Raw genomic sequence first — 24,946 nt, 5'->3', positions numbered from 1 at the left:
GACACATGAAGGCTTGGGAGATTCAGCTGATTCTTCAGGAGAGAAGCGTCCTAGAAGCTGAGCTACCAAGGAAAGCATAAGAAATGAGGCCGGTCAGTGTCCCCTGATTCTGGTCTTGGCTCCCCATGTCCCCTTCGCATTGCAGCGCCCCCCACCCTGCCATGCCCTGCACCTCCCCACCCACTGGCAGGGACCTCCGGCAGGTCACCAGGGCTCAGCCAAGGAGAAACTGCTTCCCAATCAGGAAGCCTCTGGTTTAGTCATACGTGGGCCTCTTTCGAGGGAGGCAACACTTGCTTTTTGATTAGGTGTTGACAAAACGTTTGCAGTTTCAGAGTATCTCAAAGAACTCTGGTTAGCATTAAATTATGTAAACCACAGCCTGAAAAAGCTTCAGGCTGTGGAGGAGACCGATGGGTGGGCTGTGGTGTGATGAGGGATGGGTACTGGTCTTTGGGTCCTAGAAGGATCCCATTCAGACTGAGCATGGAACAGGGAAATGGCTGTTCTTTGGATTTCAGAAAAGGGACCCCATATGCAGAGCCTCTTGGGGAGGGCGGGTGTCTGGCCATGGAGTCAGAGGTGCCTGTGTTTCAGCGTGAGGGCCTGCGCAGCTTTGCTTCAGCTGCAGCTGGCTTGGCTGTTAATTGATCAACACTGCTGGGCTCAGCAGTGTGATTAGTTGTGGGGTTGGCAGGTTGGGCCCAAGGGAGCTCCCTAAAGTCTCCTCTCTGTTCGCCTTCTGGTTGGAAGGCCAAGGCCTGTGGTCAGGGCAGGAGGTTTGGTGAAAATGGCTGTCCAGTGAGGAACTGAGTAACCGAATGCTGACCACTCAGGGGGCCTTTCCTATCCAGGCAGAGATGAGAGGTGCCCATTCCTGGCTCCATGGTCTGCCCACCTGTGACCCAGCACTGATCCCAAACCCGGGGCCACTCAGAGGGCCTTAGGGCCCATTCGTTTTCTGCATGCTGATGCTCTCTGGCCCCCTCCAGCTTGCTCTGGCCTGTCTCCTGGGGATCCTGAGACGTGTACATCCAGGGAACACTGCTCCCCCCTATTTAGGCCATAACTGTGGCATCAGCAGGGTGGTCTCCAGGGTGGGCAGACACTGTGGGGAGGGACTGTGTTCATGGAGCAGCTTACTATTCACAGCTGCATCCTACTTTGTGAGGCATGGGTGGTTCTGGATTTAATTTTGAGCCATTCCCAAGCTCCCTGTAGGTGCTACACACTTTGCCTGGCACTCTGGGGTGCTTATCAAACTGGATAAGTCCCTGTCCTTGCCCCCTTGGGAATTTTACAGCACCCCACCCCCCTGCCCAAGAGTGATTAGACAGCCACATGAGGAGTTGTCATTTTGCTGGCGTGTGGGCATAGCCTGGTGAGAGCAGTGCAGTAGGAGGAAAGGCCAGCCTTCTTCTTGCTCTGAGCCTCTCTCCGGACTCAATGCGAGGGCGTGGCCTCACTGAAAGTACGCTCTGGCTCCCACCTGGGGCTTCTCCTCCAGGTATCTAACCAACCAGCTCTGTTTAGCAGTCAGCTCAGCCCCTGGGGATGCACCTGCAGCCCCGGGGTTCCTGCAAGGCTGGGCCACGGGGCGGCTGAGGCCAGGGAGGCAGGTGGGCCAGGGGGAGCAGGGCCAACAGAGTCCCCAGCCTGGCCAGAGGGTCCACCAAAAGTGGTGGATCTCAGGCTCTGAGGAGCTGGTTCTGCCTCGCAGGACCGGCCCTGAGGACCCTGATGTGGACCTTGTCTCCCAGGGCAGCTGCCCCAGGGAGAGGCTCAGCGTCTGGGAGGCCCTGCGCTGGGCTCTTGATGGCTCTGGGAGGCTCCTTGATGCTCCGCTACCCGGGGATGGAAGAGCACGGCGGGCCTCCCACAGCGCCCCCTAGCGGGCTCGGGAGGCACTGAGGGAGAGGAGGGGCCTGGATTGTGCGGTTGGGGACAGCCCTTCTGTGTCCTTGGGTCTTGCCCTCAAAGTGGGGTATGCTGATCAGCAGCAGCAGCATCACAAGGATCTTACAGGAACTGCTGAATCTCGGGTCCAGAACCTGTGTTTTAGGAAAGTCTCCGTGATTGGTAGCTTCCCTGGTGGCTCACTGGTAAAGAATCCGCCAGCCAGTGCAGAAGATGTGGGTTCAATCCCTGGATCAGGAAGATCTCCTGGAGAGGGAAGTGGCAATCCACTTCCAGTAATCTTGCTTGGGAAAGCCGTGGACGGAGGAGCCTGGCGGGCTACAGTCCATGGGGTTGCAAAGGGTCAGGCACGACAGCGATAAACAACGACTATGATTTGTGCACTCACTGCTCGAAGGCAGTCACTTCTAAATGTCAGTCTGAGTGGCACCAGGGAAGTTTGCTAAAAATGAAGACTCCTAGCCCCTTCCAGACCAGAACCACCAGTGTGAGGCCTCAAATCTACAAGTTCTTCATGCATTTTTCAATCAAGATAAAATTCACATACCATAAAATTTACCATTTAAAGTGTACAGTTCAGTACACTTATATTCAGTACAGTATATTCATAAGGCTGTGCAACCATTACCAGTCTCTAATTCCAAAACATTTTTATCACGAAGAAGGAGTCCCATGCCAATCAGCAGTCACCATGCATTTCTAAAGCATACAGATTTCAAGTCTTGAATTACAAAAGTTTCCTCTCTCTCTCTCTCTCTGTGTATAGATAGATAGATAGATAGATAGAGATATATGACTATATATAGATAGGCTTCCCTGGTAGCTCAGCTGGTAAAGAATCCACCTGCAATGCCAAAGACCCTGATTCTATTCCTGGGTGGGGAAGATACCCTAGAGAAGGGATAAGCTACCCACTCCAGTATTCTTGAGCTTCCCTGGTGACTCAGATGGTTAAGAATCCACCTACAATGCGGGACCTGGGTTCAGTCCCTGAGTTGGGAAGATCCCCTGGAGGAGGGCATGGCAACCCACTCCAGTATTCTTGGCTGGAGAATCCCCAAGGACAGAGGAGCCTGGTGGGCTACAGTCCATGGGGTCACAAAGAGTCGGACATGACTGAGTGACTAAGAGTAACACAGAATATACATATGTATACACACACGTGCCCCGGCTTCCCTGGTGGCTCAGCAGTAAAGAATCCGCCTGCAGTGCAAGAGACACGGGAGATGTGGGATCGATCCCTGGGTTGGGAAGATCCCCTGGAGAAGGAAACGGCAACCCACTCCAGTATTCTTGGCTGGAGAATCGTCATGGACAGAGGAACCTGGTGGGCTACGTCCATAGGGTAACAGAGAGTCAGACAGGACTGAAGTGATTGAGCACACACACACATTTTGTGTGGTATAAAACATATAAAATTGACCATCTTAACCATTCTTAAGTGTCCAGAACAGTCATGCTAACATCGCTGTGCCACAGATCTTTAGTAACTTTTTCATGTTGCAAAACTGAAGCTAATTGTCTGCTTACATTTCTGCTGCTGCTGCTGCTGCTGCTAGGTCGCTTCAGTCGTGTCCGACTCTGTGCGACCCCATAGACGGCAGCCCACCAGGCTCCGCCATCCCTGGGATTCTCCAGGCAAGAACACTGGAGTGGGTTGCCATTTCCTTCTCCAATGCATGAAAGTAAAAAGTGAAAGTGGAGTCGCTCAGTCGTGTCCGACCCTCAGCGACCCCATGGACTGCAGCCTACCAGGCTCCTCCGTCCATGGGATTTTCCAGGCAAGAGTACTGGAGTGGGGTGCCGTCACCTTCTCTGGCTTACATTTCTACAGATATTCAAACATCTCATCCCCCAATGTGCAAAGTTTTGTGCCAGGCCCTTTGGAAAGGGCAGTAGGAACAAAGACTGACTTGAAAGCGGGCAGGAACACAGGCCCTGCTCTCCAGAAAGAAATTCCTCTCACTTGTGACAATCCAGGCATTCCCAGGGACCGGCTCACAAGCACACGATAACACTGTTCAGCTTTGCTCTGGGCTCCATGCTCGCGGTGCGTCCCTGGGAAGTTGCCTAAAAAGTAAATATGTGCATGGAGAACTTTTTTTCCCGATGTATTTTTGTTATAATCCTGCAGAATGTGTTCCTGCCAGGATTAAATAAAAGAAACCAACAGAACTCCAAATTCCACTGCAGTCACATTCAGAGACGCTGCACGTTCATGGCGAGCAGCATTTTGCCTTCCTGGGTGCACAGGATCTGTTCACAAAATCCTCCCACGTTCTTCTAGATTCAAATGGGCAATCAAACCGTGTGTGTGTGTGTGTGTGTGTGTGTGTGGTGTGTGTGTGTTCATTTAATAGAACAAATATATGAAAATACGCTGACTGTTAATTCCCTTCTCATTGGGAGTTTTTTGACTCCTTAGCATCTGAAGACAGGCAGCCCCAGTTTCAGGCATTCCCCACAACCCAGGCTGGCAGTCCTTGCTGGCATTTTAATTACGAGGCTGGGAGTGGGTGTTTAGGGACAATGACATGACAGGATTGAAGATGTTCGGCTCGGCTCAGCCCTGGAGAGCTGACCTCTGCCGCTGCCCACGCACGAAACCCACCCAGTCGTCGGCCTGCAGCCACCAGGCAGCGCAAACAGGTGCGCTCCGGCCGGGAGCGCGCCTGGCTTCTCTCTCTGGTATTGGCTGTGTGGTGGCTCCATGGGAACTCAGGGATGCTTGGGCAGAGTCACGTGGATGAGAGGCTCAGTCTATGTAGGAAAAGGTCACACGCTCATACACCTACCCAACAACGACTGAGAGTAACGGCAGGGCCGTCCTCAAGAACTGGAGAGCCAGGCAGGGTTTTGAGCAGTCAAGTGGCAGAGACTGGAGTCTCGGCAACTCATGCTAGGGCATTGCTGCGTCTGGAGAAGCCAAAATTCATTCAGATGGCGCCTTTCCTTTCCCCTGTGCAGCGCAGGCCATGGCTGGCAGGGCTCAGAAGGGCTGTCCGCTCTGGCTCTTCCCTAAGTCTTGATGTCAGACTGCAGTTCACCTCTGTCTGTGTCCAGCCGAGTCCTCTGGTCCAAGGCAGCCTGTCCGCAATGCTGCTGTCTGCCAAGCAGCCTTTTCTCCACACTGATGAGAGCCGTGAGTGCTGTGACCACAGCGGGGAGAGGCTCGGCTCCTCAGACAGGCGTCTCTCTAGTCCTGAGCTTCCCCAGGACCAGCTGGGCTGTTTGCTGGAGGAACCCTAACCAGCCTGCAGAGCCTATGTGAATGCCTCCTCCAGGAAGCCTTCCTGCCCAGCCTCACTGGAGACAAGTCTGATTTCTCATTATCTCCTTTCTTGGAGCAGTTCAATGGCTTGGAGGTCTCCCTGTCCCCCACACAGAGCCACGCCTATGTGCTCTCATGAGATGGGTTCTTAAAAATGACAAATAATTCAGTTCATCTTCCTGGGTGGCTGTCTGCACACACTTTACAGAGCTCTCCACCCCATGGTTTTCAGCGTGCCTGTGGGTGTCAGAGTCCAAGTGTGGGATGGCACTCCCACTTGGTGACTGAGGGCCTGAAACAATGTGATTCCCACAGGCCCTTCAGTTTGGAGGTGAGGGAAGGGACCAGGGGACTTTGCTGTCATTGTGTAGAGACGGTGAGGCCGCAGCGGAGTTCAGAGTGGAGCCTGCATCAGGACGGCCAGGTCTCAGATCTGGGCTCTGCTATTGACCAGGGTTGGACCCACAGTCATTTTCTGCAGCTGCTACAACAAATTACCAGAGGCTTAGCAGCTTGAAACAATGCAGACTTGTCATCTTCTGGTTCTGGAGGTCAGAAGTCCAAAAAAGATCTCACTGGGCTAAAAACAAGGTATCCGCAGGGCCGAAGTTCTTTCTGGAGGTTCTCAGAGAGAATCTGTTTTCTAGGTTTTTCTGTTTTCCAGGGGCTGCGGAAAATCCTCAGCTCTGGCCTCCTTCCATTTCCAAAGTCAGCAACAGCTGGTGGAGTCTTTCTCGCGAACATCATGCTGACGCCTGATGGTCCTCTTTTATAAGGACCCTGTGATGACATTGGACCCACCCAGATAATCCAGGATAATCACCCGATCCTTAATTTAATCACATCTGCAAAGTCCCCTTTGCCATCTACATGAACGGTTATCATTTCCAGGGATTAGGACGTGATTGTCTTTGCTGGGGGGCATTTTTCTACCTACTAGAGTATCCTTCAAGGTAACCTCTTTGTGCCTCAGTCTCCTCATCTCTAGAAGGGAGAAGAAGTCTCCACCTCCTGCATTCTTGGGAGGAGAGAAATAGTCAATGGGTGCAGACAGCAGAGCCTGGCACCTAGGAAGGGCTCAATAAATACTTGCAGTTAGCATCATTACTTTCATATTTCAGGAGTCATCTGATCCTCAGTAGACAGTTAAGCAATGTACCTTTGGGGATGAATAAAGGCTGGTTAAGGGGGCTTGTTAACTCCCTGCCCAGTGAGGAAAGCCTTGGCAGGGAGCCGGGGTGTGAGGAATGTGTGTGTGTGTGTGTGTGTGTGTGTGTGTGTAGGGGAGAAGGGCTATTGAGATGGTTATATAATCTGCCCTTGAATGCTGGAGAAGGAGCTAGGCCCAGTGGTGGAGACCTTCCCCCAGGCAGAGGGAGGGACAGATACCAAGCTGAGGGAAGGACCCCAGTGTCTGGGAGGTGCCCCCTAGCTCTGGGGAGAAATCAAGGCTCCTTGCAGTCCTGGCCTCTGAGCTGAGCTACCAGCTTTCCAGTAGTCATATGACTTTCCAGTGGTCATGTATGGATGTGAGAGTTGGACTATAAAGAAAGCTGAGCGCCAAAGAATTGATGCTTTTGAACTGTGGTATTGAAGAAGACTCTTGAGAGTCCCTTGGACTGCAAAGAGATCCAACCAGTCAATCCTAAAGGAAGTCAGTCCAGAATATTCATTGGAAGGACTGATGCTGAAGCTGAAACTCCAGTACTTTGGCCACCTGATGTGAAGAACTGACTCACTGGAAAAGACCCTGATGCTGGGAAAGATTGAGGGCAGGAGGAGAAGGGGATGACAGAGGATGAGATGGTTGGATGGCATCACCAACTCAATGGACATGAGTTTGAGCAAGCTCCGGGAGTTGGTGATGGACAAGGAAGCCTGATGTTCTACAGTCCATGGGGTCGCAAAGAATCGGACACAACTGAGTAACTGAACTGAACTGAACCCTGTTTTAACTAGGGGTGAGGGTCCCCAAATCTGACCCCTGTCATCTCAGATGAGAAATTGGAGAATTCTCTATAAAGCTGCAGGCTGGATCTAACATGCTATCGCCTGATTCCCTGGATTCTCTCCAAGAAGCACTGGAGGTGTGGAAGACATCCCACCTCTCTCCCCCGCTGGGCCAGCCCTCTTCCAGAAATCAAAACCCTAGCTCAGCCCCCTCTCCAGTCTGACTGCACTGGACTCCGCGTTGGGCCTGAGGTTGGGCAGGCCATGGGAAAGGGTGGAACTGTGATGGGGAGGGAAAAGGCAGGCCCCCAGAGTTCAGTTACTGCAGCACCTGGGGCGTCCATGTGAATCACCCTGCGGGACGATGCCATGGCAAGATGGTGACCGTGGGAGCAGCTGCAGGGGCGGGAAGACGTTTCTTCAGTCAGACTCGGGGGAGGATTCCTGAGGGCAGCAGAGTGTCCTTGTTCTGGGCCGGGACCCTCGGGTGTCCCCACCCACAGGAGGCCCAGGGTCTGGCCTTTGTTCCTCTGCAGTCCTGGTAGAGGTGAGAGAGGCCATGGCGGTCAGGCAGAGCTTCATCCAGTCTGAAGCAGCGTCTGGGACTTGGAGCCAAGGAGTCAGGGATCAGACAAGGCCTGGAGCAGTTCGGTTCGAGGCCAAGTGCCCAAGGATGCCCAAGACACAGTCGTGGCATTTAAAGAGCTCCCCTTCTGGTGGGAACAGAGGAAAGCTGTCATTCAGGGAGGCAGACATGCTAACAGAGGGGTGCCCGGTGCCCTGGGGATGCAATAAGCAAGGAGTCAGGGCAGACCGCCCTGAGGAGGAGCTCCTTGAAGGAGAGAAGCAGGGTACCAGGTGGAGCAGAGGCCAAGAGAGAAAAGCCTGTGCAAAAGAAGCAACAGCCAGAGAAGCCGTCTCCTGCTTCCCCCCAGGACAGTGTGTCCTGACAAGGCATACAGGTTTTGGCAGAAGTCCTGATTCAAAGGTCAGCCTGGGCCACTCCCATAGAAGTGGAGGAGGGCACTCAGAGCCCTGCCATCGTGGCTTCCCTCCCCCCAAAACAGTGGCCTCCGAGCAGCCGTTTATAAAGGTAAAAACCTCTGAGGTCTGGGAGGTTCCTTCCATCCATCCCTCTGGGATGGGCCCTACAAGGGACTCTGCTAATAGCTCAAATTCAAGGGTCTGGTCCCTGTCAGAGGCTGTGGAGCAGGGCAGGTGTCCAGCCTCAGAGGGGAGGGATTGGCAAGGACTGGGCAGAGCCCCGGTGTGTCTCCTGGGAGCCCTCGTCTCGTCGACCTGGCAGCCTTGGCCTGGTGGGGTGGGGCCCGGGGGCGGGCCCGCTGGTGGTGGCGGCAGGTCGGCCCCTGCAGGGATCTTCCTTGACACTGCGCCACGCTCTTCAACATGCTCATCATGTGTACCATCCTGACCAACTGCGTGTTCATGGCCCAGCACGACCCTCCGCCCTGGACCAAATATGTCGAGTGAGTATCCCCAGGGCCTCTCCAGCAGGCCCTGCCCCCTTTGCCTTTCCCTTTCGAGACTCCTGGCCTCAAGGTCACCTGAGCAGAGGCCCACGACTCACCCACCTGGGGCGCCCTTGGCCCAGCCCTTCCCTCTCTTGCTGCTTCCAGTCCTGCCAAATTTGTGCTTTGATTTGTGTCCTCAGGAGAGGAAGCTCTCTGCGTTGGCAAAAGGAGGGCTTTCTCCCTGACCCACCCGATGGTTTTGGAGAATGCACAGAGGCAATACTAACTAATAATTGAATGAACACTTAGTGCAAGCCAGGCACTGTCCTAGAACTGGAAGCATCATGTCCCGTAACCCTCACGACAACCCAGTAGGGCAGGTACAGCCGCTGGGCCCGTTTGACAGATGAGAGAGAACTGGAGAAGTAACCCCTTCAAACTGTGCAGCTAGGGGGAGTGGGCACCACGAAAAGGCCCCCGGCTCTCCCTAGCTCAGCACCACACGCTGCTGCCTCTTTTCCCTAAGTCCTACTTCCTATAACCAGTTTTAGAAAGCTGCCTGGTTCTTCCTTCCCAGATGAAAGTACCTGCCTGATGGGCTCTAAGAGGACCCAACACCCCTGGTGCATTTGGCTCTTGTTTTCAGGGGACCACCAAAAGGCTGGGGAAGCCTCTCTTCCCTAGGCGGCTTGCCTTGTTCACACAGGGCCCAGCAGCATCACTGACGCTGTGCTCCGCATCCAGCTGCTAAGACCCAGGGACCAGCAGGGCCGTGGCCCTTTCCTCGTGGGGCCCTGTGGGCCGCAGCCCCGGCATCCGAGCCTTTGGGGTTGCTCCACTGGCCCCGAGCTCGGAGAACAGCCGTCTTCTAGTCCCAGGTGTTAGAACATCAACCCGCTTTCAAAGCCCAAGGCAGACCCCTTTTCCCACCTACCCGCAAGTGGTTGACGATAGACCAGGCTGTCCACTGAGAATCCACAAACAGAAGCGCGGGGCCATGGCTCTGAGTGTCCTGACAGCCCGACAGTGGCCACAGTGGGTACCTCAACCCCCAGGGCTGCGGTGAGGAGACAGGTGAAGGGTCTTCTTACATCAAGACAACTGAGAGAAGATAGACAGTTCACACGGGAACGTGGGAGGCCTGTGCACGATGCTGAGTAAACAGGATGATGCATTAGCCGACCAGGTTTTTGGAACAAAGCTCCAACTCCCAACTCCAGCTCTGCCCAGGGGGCTTTGCAGAGAGCTTCGTCTGAGGGCCCTCGCCGAGGGGGAAAGATGCACAGGGCTCATGCCAACCTGCCCTGCAGGCTTCACCCTCCCGCTGATCTCTCCTCCCCAGGTACACCTTCACTGCCATCTACACCTTTGAGTCTCTGGTCAAGATTCTGGCTCGAGGCTTCTGCCTGCACGCGTTCACCTTCCTTCGGGACCCGTGGAACTGGCTGGACTTCAGCGTGATCATCATGGCGTAAGTACCTTGCCGCTGCACTTTCTGGGAGAGGCCACACTGAGGGGCGTGGGCGCCATGGAGGCCCTTGGCTCATCCTGGTGGGGAGAGATGGGTTCAGGGTAGCTCAGGCTTCCTTCGGGCTCGGGGCCACTGGCTCATCTGTGGCTCCGTGGCAGCCTTGTGCTCAAGGGGTTTCATTAAGATTCAGGTTTCGCATCCTCTGTGCTTTCCGTCAAGGGAAACCAGTGTTACAACCTGAAATCTCTGGACCACTATGAAAAGTGACCTGGATTCCAAGGTGACTTAAACTGCAGAAGAGAGATCAAAGGAGCCCAAAGAAGTGGCCAGACATCCCCAGGAGCTCCTGCCAGGCACCCTGGCATGGCTTCAATCTCCATTCACAGACCCCACGTCTGGCACATTGAGAGACCCCTAAGTCACCGATATAATCCACTAGGTCCTCACACCAGCCAGAGAGGTAGACGGGATTGGGGTTCCTTATCTCCAGTTTACAGATGAGCAGTCTGACGCCAGGGACGCAGTGAGCAAATGCGACCCTGGGCCTGCTGCTCCACCGGCTGAAGCCGCACTTCCTTGCCTGGGAGGAGACCTCTTGCTGAGGGGCTGGATTGAGGCATGCCGCTCTGGATAGCTCAGACAATGGAGGCTGGGTTCTGGCAGGGTGGAGGGATCAGGGCAGGCCTCTCATGCAGGAGTCGTGGTCAGGGGCTTAGCCATCAAACCCATTCCGAAAGACTGATGTGTGTGGAGAGCCCAGTGGGTGCAGGGCTGGGCGCTGCACCTTGGCAACAGCAGAGCCGGTGAGGGTTATACTCCCTGCCCTTTCGAGCCTCGCCTTCCCCACTGGTGAAGGGGTGGTGTTGAGCTGGGTGTTATCTGACGTGCAGTTCCGCTGCCACTTTCTAGGTTTCTCAGATTGACTAAATCGGCCTGTTCATGACGAAGTCTTTATTGGCCCTTGGATGTGAGTGGCTCTGAGCTCAGCCATGCAGTGGAGGAGAGAGGGAAAGAGAGAGGCTGGACCTTGATGGTGGGGTGCTCTCTGTCTTCCGGTCACAACAGGCAGCAGAGCCCCCGTTTCTAGGCACGCTACTGGTCAGCTGACTCCAGCCCACCCTTTTATAGCTGGGGAAACCAAGGCTCGGAGAGGGGCCATCAGTCGCCCGGAATCCAGTGTCGATTTAGGCCTAGACAGAGCTGAGCAAACAAGGGCAAGAGCCCTGGGCTGTGGGAGACAGACTTCAACCCTACAGGCCGAGAAAAGAGCCTGTGATGAGAGCTGATGGGGGTTAAAAGCAGGGAGGGACGCACTCTGCTTTACCTTTGAGGAGGTGGCCCTGGCTGCTCTGTGGGTGCGACTCTGGGGAAGGATAAGCACAGAGGCTGTATTGGGGGCCAGGAGAGAGAGGGTGGTGGCTGGGACCAGGGTCCCAGTGGAGAAGGTGTGAGATATGCTCAGATCCTGAGGGTGTTTGAAAGTAGGGCTGACAGGAGGCCTCGAGGCAGCTCTTGGCTTCAGCAGCTGGGTGGCCGGTGTGACCATGTGTCGGCCTGGAGAACACAGGGAGGAGAAGACTCGAATATCCGGTCTGGAATATATTAGGTCTGAAAGCATCCAGGGTGAGATACCGAGTCAGCAACTGGATCTTCCAGCCTGGAGTTCAGGAAAGAGGTCCACTCGGAGGTATAAATTTAGAAGCCATCGGGATATGGATGGTATTTAAAGCCAGGAGACCAGATGAGATCATCTGGGAGAGTCGCCAGGGATGGGAAGCCGCCTGGGGACTGTACCCTGGGACGCTCCGACATCCTGAAGTCAGGAAGAAGGAGGATGGAGCAAAGAGACTGGAAGGAACCCCTGGGGAAGGCTGAGGAAAACCAGGAGAGAGCAGTGTCCTGAAAGCCAGCGAGGGGACATGACTCGAAAGGAACCACAAGGAGGCTCATGAGAACCGACATGCACTGTTGGAGTCGACAACGTAAAAAGGGCAGATGACCTTGACCTTGACAAGACGGGGGACACGCAGCTGATTAGAGGGGGCTCGAGGCGGGGTGGGAGGAGAGTGGAGCAGGGCAAGTGTACCCATGTGGTCTGTGGGGTTTACTCTAAAAGAGGACCCAAGGTAGGATGGTGATCAGAGGGGAGGATGGGTGAAGGCAGAACCCTTAAAGAAGGGAGCGTCTGTGCAGGTTGATGGCAACGATCCGGGAGAGAGGGCAAGTTGGTGATGGTGGGAAGGGGCCAACTGCAGGAGCAAAGCCCTTGAGCTGGCCCTGAGGGTCAGGAATCCAGGGTCTTGGGGGAGTGTTGGCCATAAGAGCAGGGAAGACAGAATTCCCAGGGGCAGTGGGGGTGGATTGATAGATCCGATGATGAGGGAAGGAATTTCTCTTCTGATTGCTTCTGTTTTCTCTGTGGTAAGAAGCAGGGTCATCAACTGAGAACACAGAGCTGGGAGGCAAGTCCAAGGTGTGAGAAGGGAGGTAGCGTTCTCTGTGTCTGAGCCACGACTGATGAGAGTGGAGTAGGATCCCCAGGCCCAGGCTCTCAGGTGCCCTGCAGGAGGTGGGCGGTGATCCACAGACCCCTGAGGGCCTGAAGTCACAGGAGGAGGATACCGCGTCTGCCTGAGCCTTCCCTACCTTCCTATCCTGGAGCCTGAGCAGAGAACTGGGTTATGGCAACAACACGCCCAGAACCCTGGGCCCCTTGTCTGATGTCAGGAGCCAGGCTTTGCCTTGTCTTCAGCCCGTGGCTCTGGGCGGTGCTCCGAGTCCTCTCCATCTAGCTCTTAGGAAGTCCTCCTGCCTGTCTCGTGAGAGGATCCAGGTCAGCGCCCACCCCCTCCACAGAACCCCAAGGGAAACTACTCCCTTCGTTCAGAATCGCAGAGCAGGAGTGCCTTGCTCACCAAGGCCTCCTGCCCTCATTCTACACTGACCCTGGGCTGAAAAAGCAGAGCGAACCTCCACGGCGACCAGACAATTTCCACTTTTCTGAATGTCTCACAAGAAATGGCCTGCTCACTTCCCCTGGGGCTGCCCGGGCCCATTGGAATGCTGGATTTGCTCTCTGGGCTAGACTGGCCCAGCACTTCGATTGACGGTGCTCCTGCTTTGCAAAAACAATGAATTACTGCCGTGGTGATGCAGTGAAAAGCATTCTGCTAGAACCAAAGTGATTCAGTAATGTGGGCTCCTAGAATAATCAGAGTGGCAGGAAAGCTCTGTTCAGTGACATTCCCCCGCCTCCCCTCCGTTTTAATGATGGAGAAACTGAGGCTCAAAGAGAGCCTACCCCTTGCCTCAAATTGTAGGATGAATCAGCAGCAACACAGGGACTCAAACCAGGTCTCCTTAACTCGTAACCTTGAGAAGCACCCCAATCTGATGTTTCTGACTTAGGCTTGCACCTGATCCCCAGTCCCACCCACTTTAGAGTGGAGGGTCAGAGGAGGGTGCCAGGAAGCCTGTCAGGCTCCACTTGCAACCCTCCAGCCGGAGCTCTTCCTGTGGCCCCCCTTTCAGCTGGGCATTACCAGCTGCCTCCCACCTTCTGGGGTTGTTATGGAAACCAAACCTGGAAGGGAAGGCAGGGAGGGCAGAGAGGAGAGGGTGGCAATCACCGCAGCAGCTAACGTGCCGGCTGTACCTCTGCCTCGCAGCCCAGGAGGGGCCGTCTGCCTGGAATGGGAGGGCCGCCTGACCGGATGGGGGCTGAGCAGGAGCAAAGCCGGGCTCTGCCCTCCTCGTGGCTCCTCAGCTTCCAAAAGCGTCTCGCACTGGGGCTGGTGTGATGGGGTAGAACTCTCACCCACCACCATCTGCTCTTTCTGTGTCAGGGCCCGTGATCCCACCCCAGCTGTCTGCCCCTGCCCTGAGGCTCGGCCCCCGCAGAAAGAGTGGAATGGCTCGATGGAGCATCTGGGCAGCACAGATCTCTGCTCCACCCTGCTCTGGGGCACTGTTGAAGCTGCCCCTTTGCTAGATATAGGGTCTCTCCTGCCTTGCCGTACTCCAGGGCCCCAGGAGAGGCTTTGGTGAGGGTCTAGGGCCCCGAGTTGGGAAGTAGTCAGGCACCAGGTTCTGGGTCGAGTAAAAGAGGCAGTAGCCCCCCCCCGTGTCACAGACGTGCTCACAGACACACCTTGCCCTCACCCTGCCCTGCACCCTGCCTTCCAGGCTTCTTCCTCCTCAGTATTTTGGCTGCTGGCCCCGCCCCATTCTCAGCCACGCTGCTGGCCTTGAAGGCTATGGGGAGCACACCCCTTGGGGTCCTGGCTTCCCTGTGCCCAGCAGGTGCTGACCAGAGGGCAAGCGCTGCTGCTGCTAGGGACCCTTAGGGGGTGGCGAGGCAGGGTCTACACTGGGACAGGCACAGACTGGCTAAATCCAAGCAGGACATGGGCAGGGCTTCCCTGGAGACCCGAGGGGACAGGCAGGGTCTGGAAGGGACAAGAGACTGAAGTAGTTGGCTCCCTCTCTGGCACAGCTCTCTGCCCATTCCCTATACCCAGGAGACACAGCCTTGAAGCCCGTGTCCTCAGCAAGAAAACTCAGTTCTGGGGCACACCCACTGGAGTAGCCGCAGAAAACGGACCCAGAGCCACCTGCAGGCCGGAACGGTGGCTTCCATGTAACAGCGACCTTGGCAGTGGTTCAGGTTCATCCTGACAGTCCCCTGGCCACACCTCATCAGGACAGAGTCCAAGCCTGAGAGGAGAATGTGCGACCCTCAGAGGCCTGAGGGTCAGAGCCCTCACAGAAAGTGGACTAGCCATCCAAAGTAAAGAGGGAGCTTCAACCAAATCAGCAGATGAGGTGATGCTTACCTCCCGTCGGGAGCCAGGGCTGTATCTGACTAACGCACCCAAGAAAGATTTGCAGGCTGCTGTGAGTCCAGTGGAAGAAATGGAAGCCACACCATAGAAAGGACCTGGTACAGACAGAAGGAAAGCTCTGCTGAGAATGAGTCTGCTGACTTCCCATCTCTGAAGGGATATGGAGAGTGAGGAGGGAGCAGGCTTGGTCCACAGAGCCCCATGAGGATGGAGGAGTCCTGTGAGTGGACGGACAGGAAGCTGGTGTCAGCGCTGGTCAGGCTGGACCCGACCAACCTCAGGACACTGAGTCCCTTGGCGCAGCCTGCCACGTCCCTTCCTGCAGACCCCCAGAGCTTGAAGGCACACGCAGAAGCTCTAAGCAGAGTGGAAGGGCCTGGAGGGCCACATTGACTGGCAGAGTGAGTCCATCAGCCCTGTCAACCCACCCTCGACACTCACCCAGCGTCGCTGGGCTGATGTCACTCAGACACCGGGTCGGACACACTTGGTTACACATGAGCCATCCAGAGTCCGCTGTTCTTTGTCAAACATCAGACACCTTCGGTTAAATGTCAGACACCTTGGATGTGAAACCTTTGATTAAATATCACCAGTCACTTGCCACTCTCCCAACGGCCCCGGGCACACACTATCCATCCATGCTCAGACATCCTGGTCATGGGACCCATCCACGCGTGTCCTTGTGTTCTGCTTGGGTGGGCCCAGCCCCCCAGAGACTGACACCTTCCTTCTGGGGCTATGGAATGAATCTGTTGTCCAAGTTGCGCCCATGGCCACTCAGCCCAGCTAAACACTACTCGGGCCCGAGCAGGACATATCCCCAGGAGGGCTGCTCACTTCCCGAGGTGACTCCTCCCATGGAGACCCATCGGAAGGGGACACCAAGACAGAGGTGGCCTCATGAGAGAGGGGTTGGCACATCCCTAGGACTCCACAACCTGCTTTTTTCCTCTTCTTTTGTTGGCCATTGCCCGTAGTCAAAGAGCTCACCATCTGGGCAACCTCCCATCTCGCCTTCCAAAGCATCCTCTTGGGAAGTCTTCTCCCTCTGAGTTCTCAGGTCACCGCCACCTTCTGACTTCAGGGACTCCTGAACCAGCCCGTGCACAGAGATCTGTGGTTGAAAGGAGCAAGCAGACTAACTTCAGACACCCAGCCATGCCTCTACAGTGGTTTCTAGGGCTTCTGGGTCCCACAGGTCAGAGCTTCAAGGCATGAGCCATGACACTGCAGAAGACACAGGGCACAAATGGGGCCAGACAGCCGCTTGCTTCCTTTATCACTTTTCCCCTGGAAAATGGAGTCTCCCTCTTGGCCGTGTCCCCAGCCCCAGACCCCACCGTGTGGCCTTGCGTCGGTCTCCAGTGGCATGGAGCATGTGGCAGAGTAACCGCCTCCTAGCGCCGTCACCAAGAGAGTTGCCTGGGAGCTTGCCCTGTGGACACTCTTACGGCATCCTCCCTGAGGTCCCCATGGCAGGAGGGATGAGAGCAGGAAAAAGACCTGGGGGAGGCCGCGGGTCAAGCCCAGCCTTTCCTGTGGGAGTGGGAGAAGAGAGAGGGCTGGTCGGGGAGGGTGGGCTGAGCTGCCGCTTTGTAATTCCCAATAACTGTGGTTTGATTCTGCAGGTATGTATCAGAAAATATAAAACTAGGCAATTTGTCGGCTCTTCGAACTTTCAGAGTCCTGAGAGCTCTAAAAACTATTTCAGTTATCCCAGGTAAGATGCCCAGCTTTGCTCCTGGATCTCAGCTGCAAGTGACTCTCTCTCTGTCTCCCCACCCCCACCCCCACGTGTGTCCCCCTGGTGTGTTGTCGCTGTCTTGTGTGTGACTCTCCCCTGTTACAGATACACCACTGAATTTGTGGACCTGGGCAATGTCTCAGCTTTACGTACCTTCCGAGTCCTCCGGGCCCTGAAAACTATATCAGTCATTTCAGGTGAAAATCAGGTTAAACGCCAAGGCTGGAGGGGTTCGCTTGGGCCTTTCCAGCCACCTGGGGGCCAAGGCGACCCTCGGGAAGGTCCCCCCGAATGTGCCTGTCCCCAGAGTACCTTTCCCAGAGCTCAGATGTGGGGGCTATCGGCAGTGGACACGGTTGTCCCTTCGGTGCCTCAAAGGGGCTCCAGACCCACCCCAGCAAAGCCCAGCACCACAGATCCCCGGGGGCCCAGAGTATACCATGGAAGGTCCTGGGTTGAACCCAAATTCTCCCCAGGACAGTGATCGCTTTCCCAGACTGAACTCAACTATCGGAAGAGGTCAAAGCTTATGTGTGTGTTGCTTCCCCTCGAAGCATCGTCCTGCGATCAGGACACTAAAAGAGCTGTTTGCAGGGAAACCACACCCAGAGCCCAGAAAGACAGCATGGGCATGGCCTTTCGCGGCTGAGCGCCCCGTTCCTGCCCCGAGCCCCCTGGGGTGATACACACACAGCTGGCACCCCTCCCCATTCTGTGATCAGAGCGTACTCTGTGGACAGGTGTCACCGGGCCTTGGCGTCTAACAGCCCTCGCTGCACGTGCGGTAGACGTTTAGCAAACCGTGCATGGTAGCCTCGGGAAGAAATTCTCCTTGACAACATGTTGGCAATTGTCCCCGGGAAAGCTGCTAAGGCCCAGGTGGCCTCTCCAGAAAGCCAGTCAACCCCATCCATCTAGGAACATTCTCTAAGACTTCTGACGATGTCAGAGCCCAGAGGCGCCTCCCAGCTTGTCCACACTCAGAACCGGAGCAGGCGCTTCTTTTGAGCAGGCAGCTGAAAACAGTTTGTATGCCACCGATCTGGAGAGACGGCAGAACCAGATGGTGGTATCCACTCCTGAATTGGAAAGCAGATGGGTCCTGGGCCCTTGGCCTGCTTTTGGCTGTTGCTGCCTCCAGGGAGCCAGGGGCCCTGGTCTGAGCTCCCTGAAGTTCGGTCTCCCATGGCGGGGCTCATTTATCATATAAGGGGAGCCCCCACTCATGCTGACTTCACACTGAGCCTCAGAATGCTCCTTCTGGCTCTGATCCCACCATGGGCTGAGCACAGGAGCCACTTGCCCCCACACTCCCCACAAGTGGCCCAGGCATGCTAAGAGCTCATAGTGAGTGGGACAGGCTGCTCCAACTCCCACGAAGCCTCCCCCACCCCACCGTCGTAACAGGTGTCATTGGCCTTGGTACACACACATCCTCAGATACTTCGGGGTCTGTCCTGTAGGGCCCCGGGGACTTCATAGCACACACCCGGCAAAGGTAGGAAAGCACGCTGACCAGAGCCATTAAGAAAAGGCATGCCCCAGTTTGTTTTATTAGAAAAGGGTGACAAGAAACTGTTTCTCTGCCTGGGGTTAAAGGAGAGGGAGCCCACCATTCCCAACCCGGCCCCACTGGATCTCTAAAAAGCTGCCAGACAGCAGCTCCTGAAAGTGAGCATCAGGAAAATGCTGTGGTCAGCATTATGGAAGTCTCCTTGGAGGAGCTGTCCCCTGCGCTGAGGCTTAATAGCCGTGGCTGTCTCCAGACCTCAGTCTCCTTTGCTTTAAAATGGGAAGGAATCAGAATGGTTGGTTTTCTAAGGCTCTTCAGCCAGCCTGTTAGAACTTCAGTGGAGGGAGACTTTCCCATTTGATCCGCCAGGACCCATCCCTTCCTGGGTCTTTTCAGAGAGAACCCCTGTCCCTGGTTGGAATCCTCCTGGCCAGAAGTGGACTCTCATCAATCTGAGAAGTGGTTAAAGGGATGGGTCGCCAACTGACTGTTCCCAAGAACACTGTCTCCATAGACTAGGAGGTGTTCAGAGCCTTGAACTGAGTGCTTTAGGCCAAAGATGCTGTGGAGGCAGAGTCCAGTTTGGAAATGTGGGCTGCTGCCCACTGCCGCTCACTTTGCCCCCTTCCCCGTGCCTCTTTCAGTGGGCATGGCGAGGAGAAGCAGACGCCCACCACAGGGTCCCAGAAGCTCCGCTAGAGATGAAGCATAGTCCCGGACTACAGAGGGCTCATGAATCCCATCACCACCACCACTCCAGGCCCAGACCCCTCTGAGGTCCACTCCCTGCCCAGGCAGTTGCCAACATCTGCCAGGACGATTTCCCAGAGGACGCTGAGTGCCTCCGAGCCCCGGGCAGGCAGCAGCGTTGCTGGCACTATGGGGAGGACTTCCTCTCCCCTCTCCCGTGTTTGCCCATCGCTGCCTCCTTGTCTCTGAGTCATGGGCACTGCCACACGGGTGCTCCTAACACATTAACCGGCTGGACGATGGATGGATGGGGCTTAATCTGAGATCTGGCCGCTTTGATGGAGGGCTAGGGAGGAGGCGTGGAGGGGGTGAGTCCCCGCTGCTGGCAGAAAAGCTCCCTCGCTGCCTGTGCTCTGCTCGAACTTGTGAACTTGCCACAGGCCCACAGCCAAGTGTCACACCAAAGGCGTCCACACGTGCTGGCTTCTGCAGGGAACGGGCCGTGCAACTAACACATCAGGCCTTTCAGCTTTGGGGAGCAGGATGGACAGGGACGAGTCCCCAGGGCGCAGGGCATAGGAGGAAAACACAAAACAGGCGCCCCTGAGCCTTTCCCAAAAAGTGTGACCTGAGGCAGAACAGGCTCCTTGGGACATCCCCCACCACGGCCTTGCCGGATCCCACACCCCCACACACACCTGCCTGGCATACACGTTCCCCTGCTGAGAATGGCTGTGTCTCTTCCCATCTCAGGGTCAAGGCCAAGGCTCTCCATTGCCCTGCAATGGGCCTGGCCCTCTGTCTCCTTCCCAGGGACTACATTTAAAGGAACCAGAGAGAGGGACAGGCTTCGAGTGTTTTCTCCTTTAAGGAAACAGCACTTTCCATGCTTATATCGGGTATCTGGCTATGGGAGAGCAAAGAGAACGAGGCCCCTCTGAAGACACACAGAGGCACTCCAGGCTGGGCTCCCGCTGCAGGGGATCAGGACAGAATCTCGGCAGCAGAGGAAGGGGGGAGCTTTGGTCTGAAAAACCCAAAAGAGGCCTCCCTCCCGTGCCCACACCTCATGATCGCCCGCCCGGCCCAGCGCCCCTCGGGCCCGGCCCCTGCTCACTGGGGCAGGGGGCGTGGCGCCGCGGGTAACCCCACGTTCTGCCTGCCTCCCCCAGGCCTGAAGACCATCGTGGGGGCCCTGATCCAGTCTGTGAAGAAGCTGGCCGACGTGATGGTCCTCACGGTCTTCTGCCTCAGCGTCTTCGCCCTCATCGGCCTTCAGCTCTTCATGGGCAACCTGAGGCACAAGTGCGTCCGCAACTTCACGGTGCTCAACGGCACCAACGGCACCAACGGCTCCGTGGAGGCCGACGGCCTGATCTGGGCATCGCTGGATGACTACCTCAACGCCCCAGGTGCCGACTTGGCTCTGTGGCCCCCTGGCAGGGTTCTGACACCCCCACCAGAGCTGAGCATCTCCCACCCAGGGCCAGGCATCTCCCATACAGGCCTCCTTCTGGGGACATCCAAGCCCTACCCGCCCCCCTAGAGACCTGGCTGGGTGTCAGGGATCCCCACCCCTGCCCTCTGGGGCTCCGGGAGAGAGGACGGCAGAGGAGCAGTCTTAGCACTGAGTTCTCGGGCTGCACGGGGACATGACCCTTGAAGAGCAGGAGGATGGAGAGGTAAATAGGAGAACAGCAGTTACGATGTTTGCAGGGTCGGGAATGGTGAAGAAACCAGCCTGCCTGCAGGGGGAGGGTTTTCTCTTGGGAAGGGGTCGGGGAACAGAGCTGGGACAGTTTTTGAGGCTTCAGAGTGGAGACCCCATCTGCTTGGCATGGGCTTTGTCACTTGAGGTCAGTAATCCTTGTCAGGATGTTAATTCCATCCGCGTGCAGCCCAGAACAAGCTCTGTGATGCTGCAAAGCCATGTGGGCCCCTCAGGTTTTCTCACTGCCGTGTGGGTTACACCTCCATCCTCCATGCTGATGGCCAGAACCCCCCTTGTCTAGAGCCATCAGTCTGGACCAAAGGTTGATGGTAGATGCTGGTACAAGGTAGATGCTCATCTACAAGGGCCCCAAGGGCCATTCTGAAGTCAAGGCCTCTAACCTACACCAGCAATCCACTTTGGAAAAATGAAATAGATGGAAGCTCTGTGAGTGAATCTGCTTGTGATGCAGCTGTGGCCATGTAGCAGCAGTTCCAAAACTTTTTTCATGCATGCAAGAGTCACCGGGAAGGTTCCGGGAAACAGACTGCTGGGCCCCACCTCCTGAGTTTCTGAGTTGGTATCTCTGGGAAGTTGCCTTTCTCCCAGTTGGTGCTTGATGCTGCTGGTCTTGGAAAACTGCTGCCTAAGACCGAGGCAGGTAGTGGGGTGGGAGGGGGACTGATAGATGGCCCCAGAGTGGAGGCAGTGGGATTGGTGTCCCATGTCTTACCTGGTCCAACCTTAGCCCTGTCTGAACAGACCCCTGCCTCCTAGTTCGTGGCCTGTCATGACCAAGGTTGGCCCCTGAGTGATTGGAGCAGGTGTAGAAGTTCCCTGTGGGGACTGCCTGAGTCCACTGGGGACACTGACAGGTGACTGAGGAGGAGGAGCAAGCAGAAGGCCAGAGAAGCAGCCAGCATTGCCTCAGACCTAGCCAGAGGGCAGAGGTCAGGGCTGGAGCAGAGAAGCAGACGGAAGACACCCAGCGGTGCCTCTGTACCCCTCCCCACACCCAGGACGTAAGTTGGAAACCCCAGGAGTCTGGACCGCACACGCCCCTCCTTATCAGATGCTTCTCTTCCAGAAAATTACTTACTCAAGAATGGCACCTCTGACGTGTTACTGTGTGGGAACAGCTCCGACGCTGGGTATGTACCACCCACCCCCCAGGGCCACCTCACCCAGCCAGGGGACTCTCCTTCCAGTGCTTTCTGTTTATGCCCTTGACGCCAGGGACAGCAAGACCTTTCCCTGGTTCTCTTCCCAGCCAGGTCTGAAAGATTCCCCCCACCCCCACAGGGAGACATCTGGGAGAGGTAAAGAAAGAGAAGGGGGCTCACCTCTGCAGGGAGGGCAGACAGAATGCTGAAGAGAGGACCCAGGAAGCACTGCAGGGCCCCCCACCAGTCCAACGCTGGCTCCATTCCCTTCCCAAAGCCCCCCAGGGTGGCACCCTCCCCTTCCAGTCTTCACTTTCTCTGTCTTGAACTGTCCATCAGGTTAAGAGTAAGTATGGCCTCCCCTGGCAGCCTAGACTCTCCTCCAGGGCAAGCAGGGTGTGGCTCCCAGAGACGCCCGGTGCCACATGCATCTTCCGGGGCCCTATGTGCCCCTGCACCTTGGGCAGGTAACTGCTCCACAGGGCCACACAGCCTCACCGAGGGGAGTGCTCTGTGGGGCAGTAGGCCTGCTCGTCTGACTGTGGAGTTCCAGAGCCCTTCTTGTTGCCAAAGAGGAAGTCTTCTTTTCTTAGTTTAGCACATTAGCAAGGCGCAGAGGCCCCTTGGTTGCATCCTCCTACTTGCCAAGTTTCCCTTGTCCCCATCCTGTCTCACAGTCCACTCATGGCTCCAGACCAGTGCTCCCTTTTGGGAGAGAGACTGTCCCCTCCAGACATGGCCGGGCCCCAGCCTGTCCAGCCTGGAGTCGTCCCGCAACCCCATGGTCTGGCCTTTGCCCGGGTTTGGCCTATTCAGCTCAGCCTCAGCGCTCCCCCTGAGTGTCTGCCCTGTGCCCAGCTCCCCTGGGGTGGGCAGGCAGGGAAGAAACCTGAGCCAGGCCCTGGACACTTCCTCTGGGAGGGGAGAGGCAATGCAGACACCAGCTGGGATGGCATGTCGTGTGGACAGAGGGAGCTGGATTTAGGCCTGGCAGCAGACAGATGAAGAGAAAACGAGAAGCCTGTCCCGGGTGGGAGGCACAGTGTGAAAAATCAGGAAGGCAGGACCCCGCTGTGTGGAACTAGAGTCTTGGGGACAGAGGCCCCCTCACAGCGTGGAACAGCGTTGGTGCGTCTGGCCACAGGACATGTCCCGAGGGCTACAGGTGCCTGAAGGCAGGCGAGAACCCTGACCATGGCTACACCAGCTTCGACTCCTTCGCCTGGGCCTTCCTCGCACTCTTCCGACTGATGACACAGGACTGCTGGGAGCGCCTCTACCAGCAGGTACGTGGGTGCGCAAGGCCGCCAGGATGGGCTGAGCGCCCAGCAGCAGGGCCCAGGCTGCACAAGTGACTAGCCACAGGCGGCCCTGCAGCTTCCCCACTGGCCAGAACAGAGTGGGGACAGAGGGCTCTGAGGGGCGGGGCTCAGCAGGCAGAGAAACTTGCCTTCTGTTGTGACCAAGGACCCAGCCCTCTGTATAAGACACTCTGTGCTCTGTGAGTGGGACGCTAGTTCACCCTATGTGATGTAACACTTGCTCTGTCAACTGGAGCATTCTGCCTCCTCCCACGAGTAGGGCACTGCCCCATGTATGTAGGTCCCTCTCTGTAGGTTAAGATGCTTCTGTCTTTAGGCGGGACATGTTCTACTGCCTCCCCATGCTGTGGCCATTTGAACCCCTGGCACAGCCAGGCTGGGCAACTTGGAGTTTACGCCCATGACCCAGATGGAGCCCCAGTGAAGATGACCTCTGCCCCCTTGCTCCTCCAGACCCTGAGGTCTGCAGGGAAGATCTACATGATCTTCTTCATGCTGGTCATCTTCCTGGGCTCCTTCTACTTGGTGAACTTGATCCTGGCTGTGGTCGCCATGGCCTACGAGGAGCAAAACCAAGCCACTATCGCGGAAACAGAGGAGAAGGAAAAGCGATTCCAGGAAGCCATCGAGTTGCTCAAGAAAGAGCAGGAGGTGAGTGAGCAGTGCAGCCAAGGAACCTCCAGCCCAAGCCTTCACCTGACCATGGGTGCCTACAAGCGTGATACCTGCTGGGTCATACTGGTATCTGGGGGTGTGACGCATGTTGGGTAAAGCTGGTGGCTGTAAGTGATGCATGCTGGGTAAAGCTGGTACCTGCTGGATAAAGCAAGTGTCTGGTGGGTATAGATATTTCCTGTGAATGTGGTGTCTGCTGAATAAAAATTTGTTAGCTGCTGAGTGAAGACAGAGCCTGTTCATGAGGTGGGTGTAAGTGGTGCCTGCTGAGTAAAGGTGGGCCTTGTGAGGATGGTGCCTGCTGGGGGAAAGCTCTTCCCTATGACCATGGTATCTTCCGGGTGAAGTGGTGCCAGGTGGATGAAGGTGGTGGCTCCAGGCTAAAAGCGGTCACTGTGAGCTCAGTGCATGCTGGGTAAAAGCGAATCTTGTGTCCATAGACATAGTTTATCCTGGTCAAGGGATACCTTCTGTTGGGATAGGAAGATCCAAGGTCAAAGGCTCAGGCTCAGCAAATGAGGACTGGTAATGCTGACGTGGCTGTCCCCACAGTCCCACACATGGGTGCTGGCAGCTAACTGCAGAACAAGCCTTTTAGAAGCCAGGCCAAGGACATCCAGAAACTGCCCTATTCCACCTCCTCCAGCACCCATTTTGGCCAGCCAAACCTTCTAGAAGATCCCCTGCCCTCCAGTTCTGTCACTTCTGCTCATCAACACCCCCAGTCGCACCTGCCCAACACTCTACTCTTTCATGAGCTGTCCACTTTCGCCACTACTCTCCTCCTCCCTGGATCTGGATCTTTCTCAAAACATCCTGGGTCTGTCTTTGCATACCTCTCCATAATGCCCCCCTTTTGGGGTGAGTGGGCAAGTGCACTTACTGTTGGGGAAAACCAAGGTGCTGATAGTTGCCTGGCCTACCTTGGCTTGAGTCTGCACCCTGTCTCCATGACCATGACATCCCTTCTTCCACCGTTTTTCAGGCCCTCGCCATCAGGGGTGTGGACACCGTGTCCCGCAGCTCCTTGGAGATGTCCCCATTGGCCCCAGTAACCACCCACGAGAGAAGGAGCAAGAGAAGAAAACGAATGTCTTCAGGGACGGAAGAGTGTGGGGATGACAAGTTCCCCAAGTCCGACTCAGAGGATGGTCCCCGAGCAGTGGTAACCCCCAGCTGCGGCTCTGCCCCTTTCAGGAT

General features: G+C 56.1%; 1 protein-coding gene across 9 annotated transcripts in view; it reads left to right on the top strand.

Moving 5' to 3' along the window:
* SCN5A (sodium voltage-gated channel alpha subunit 5) overlaps positions 1-24,946 on the top strand; it is a 105,023-nt gene that overhangs the window by 20,059 nt on the left and 60,018 nt on the right. For 5 of the 9 annotated variants that reach the window (XM_045163855.1, XM_025272061.3, XM_025272058.3 and 2 more), the window contains 8 exons: positions 8,536-8,625; positions 9,953-10,081; positions 16,778-16,869; positions 20,048-20,287; positions 21,674-21,737; positions 22,894-23,035; positions 23,525-23,722; positions 24,732-24,911. In XM_045163855.1, the coding sequence (XP_045019790.1) occupies positions 8,536-8,625; positions 9,953-10,081; positions 16,778-16,869; positions 20,048-20,287; positions 21,674-21,737; positions 22,894-23,035; positions 23,525-23,722; positions 24,732-24,911 (1,135 nt within the window). Of the gene's footprint in view, positions 1-8,535; positions 8,626-9,952; positions 10,082-16,556; positions 16,649-16,777; positions 16,870-20,047; positions 20,288-21,673; positions 21,738-22,893; positions 23,036-23,524; positions 23,723-24,731; positions 24,912-24,946 lie in introns of those variants that run through there. The other 4 variants (XM_025272064.3, XM_025272062.3, XM_025272060.3 and 1 more) reach the window with 2 other exon arrangements.

This window comes from Bubalus bubalis, chromosome 21, assembly GCF_019923935.1.
Source record: "Bubalus bubalis isolate 160015118507 breed Murrah chromosome 21, NDDB_SH_1, whole genome shotgun sequence".
Taxonomy (NCBI): Eukaryota; Metazoa; Chordata; class Mammalia; order Artiodactyla; family Bovidae; genus Bubalus; species Bubalus bubalis.
The sequence above is the reverse complement of the archived record's forward strand: the minus strand, read 5'-3'. Positions and strand labels throughout refer to the sequence as shown.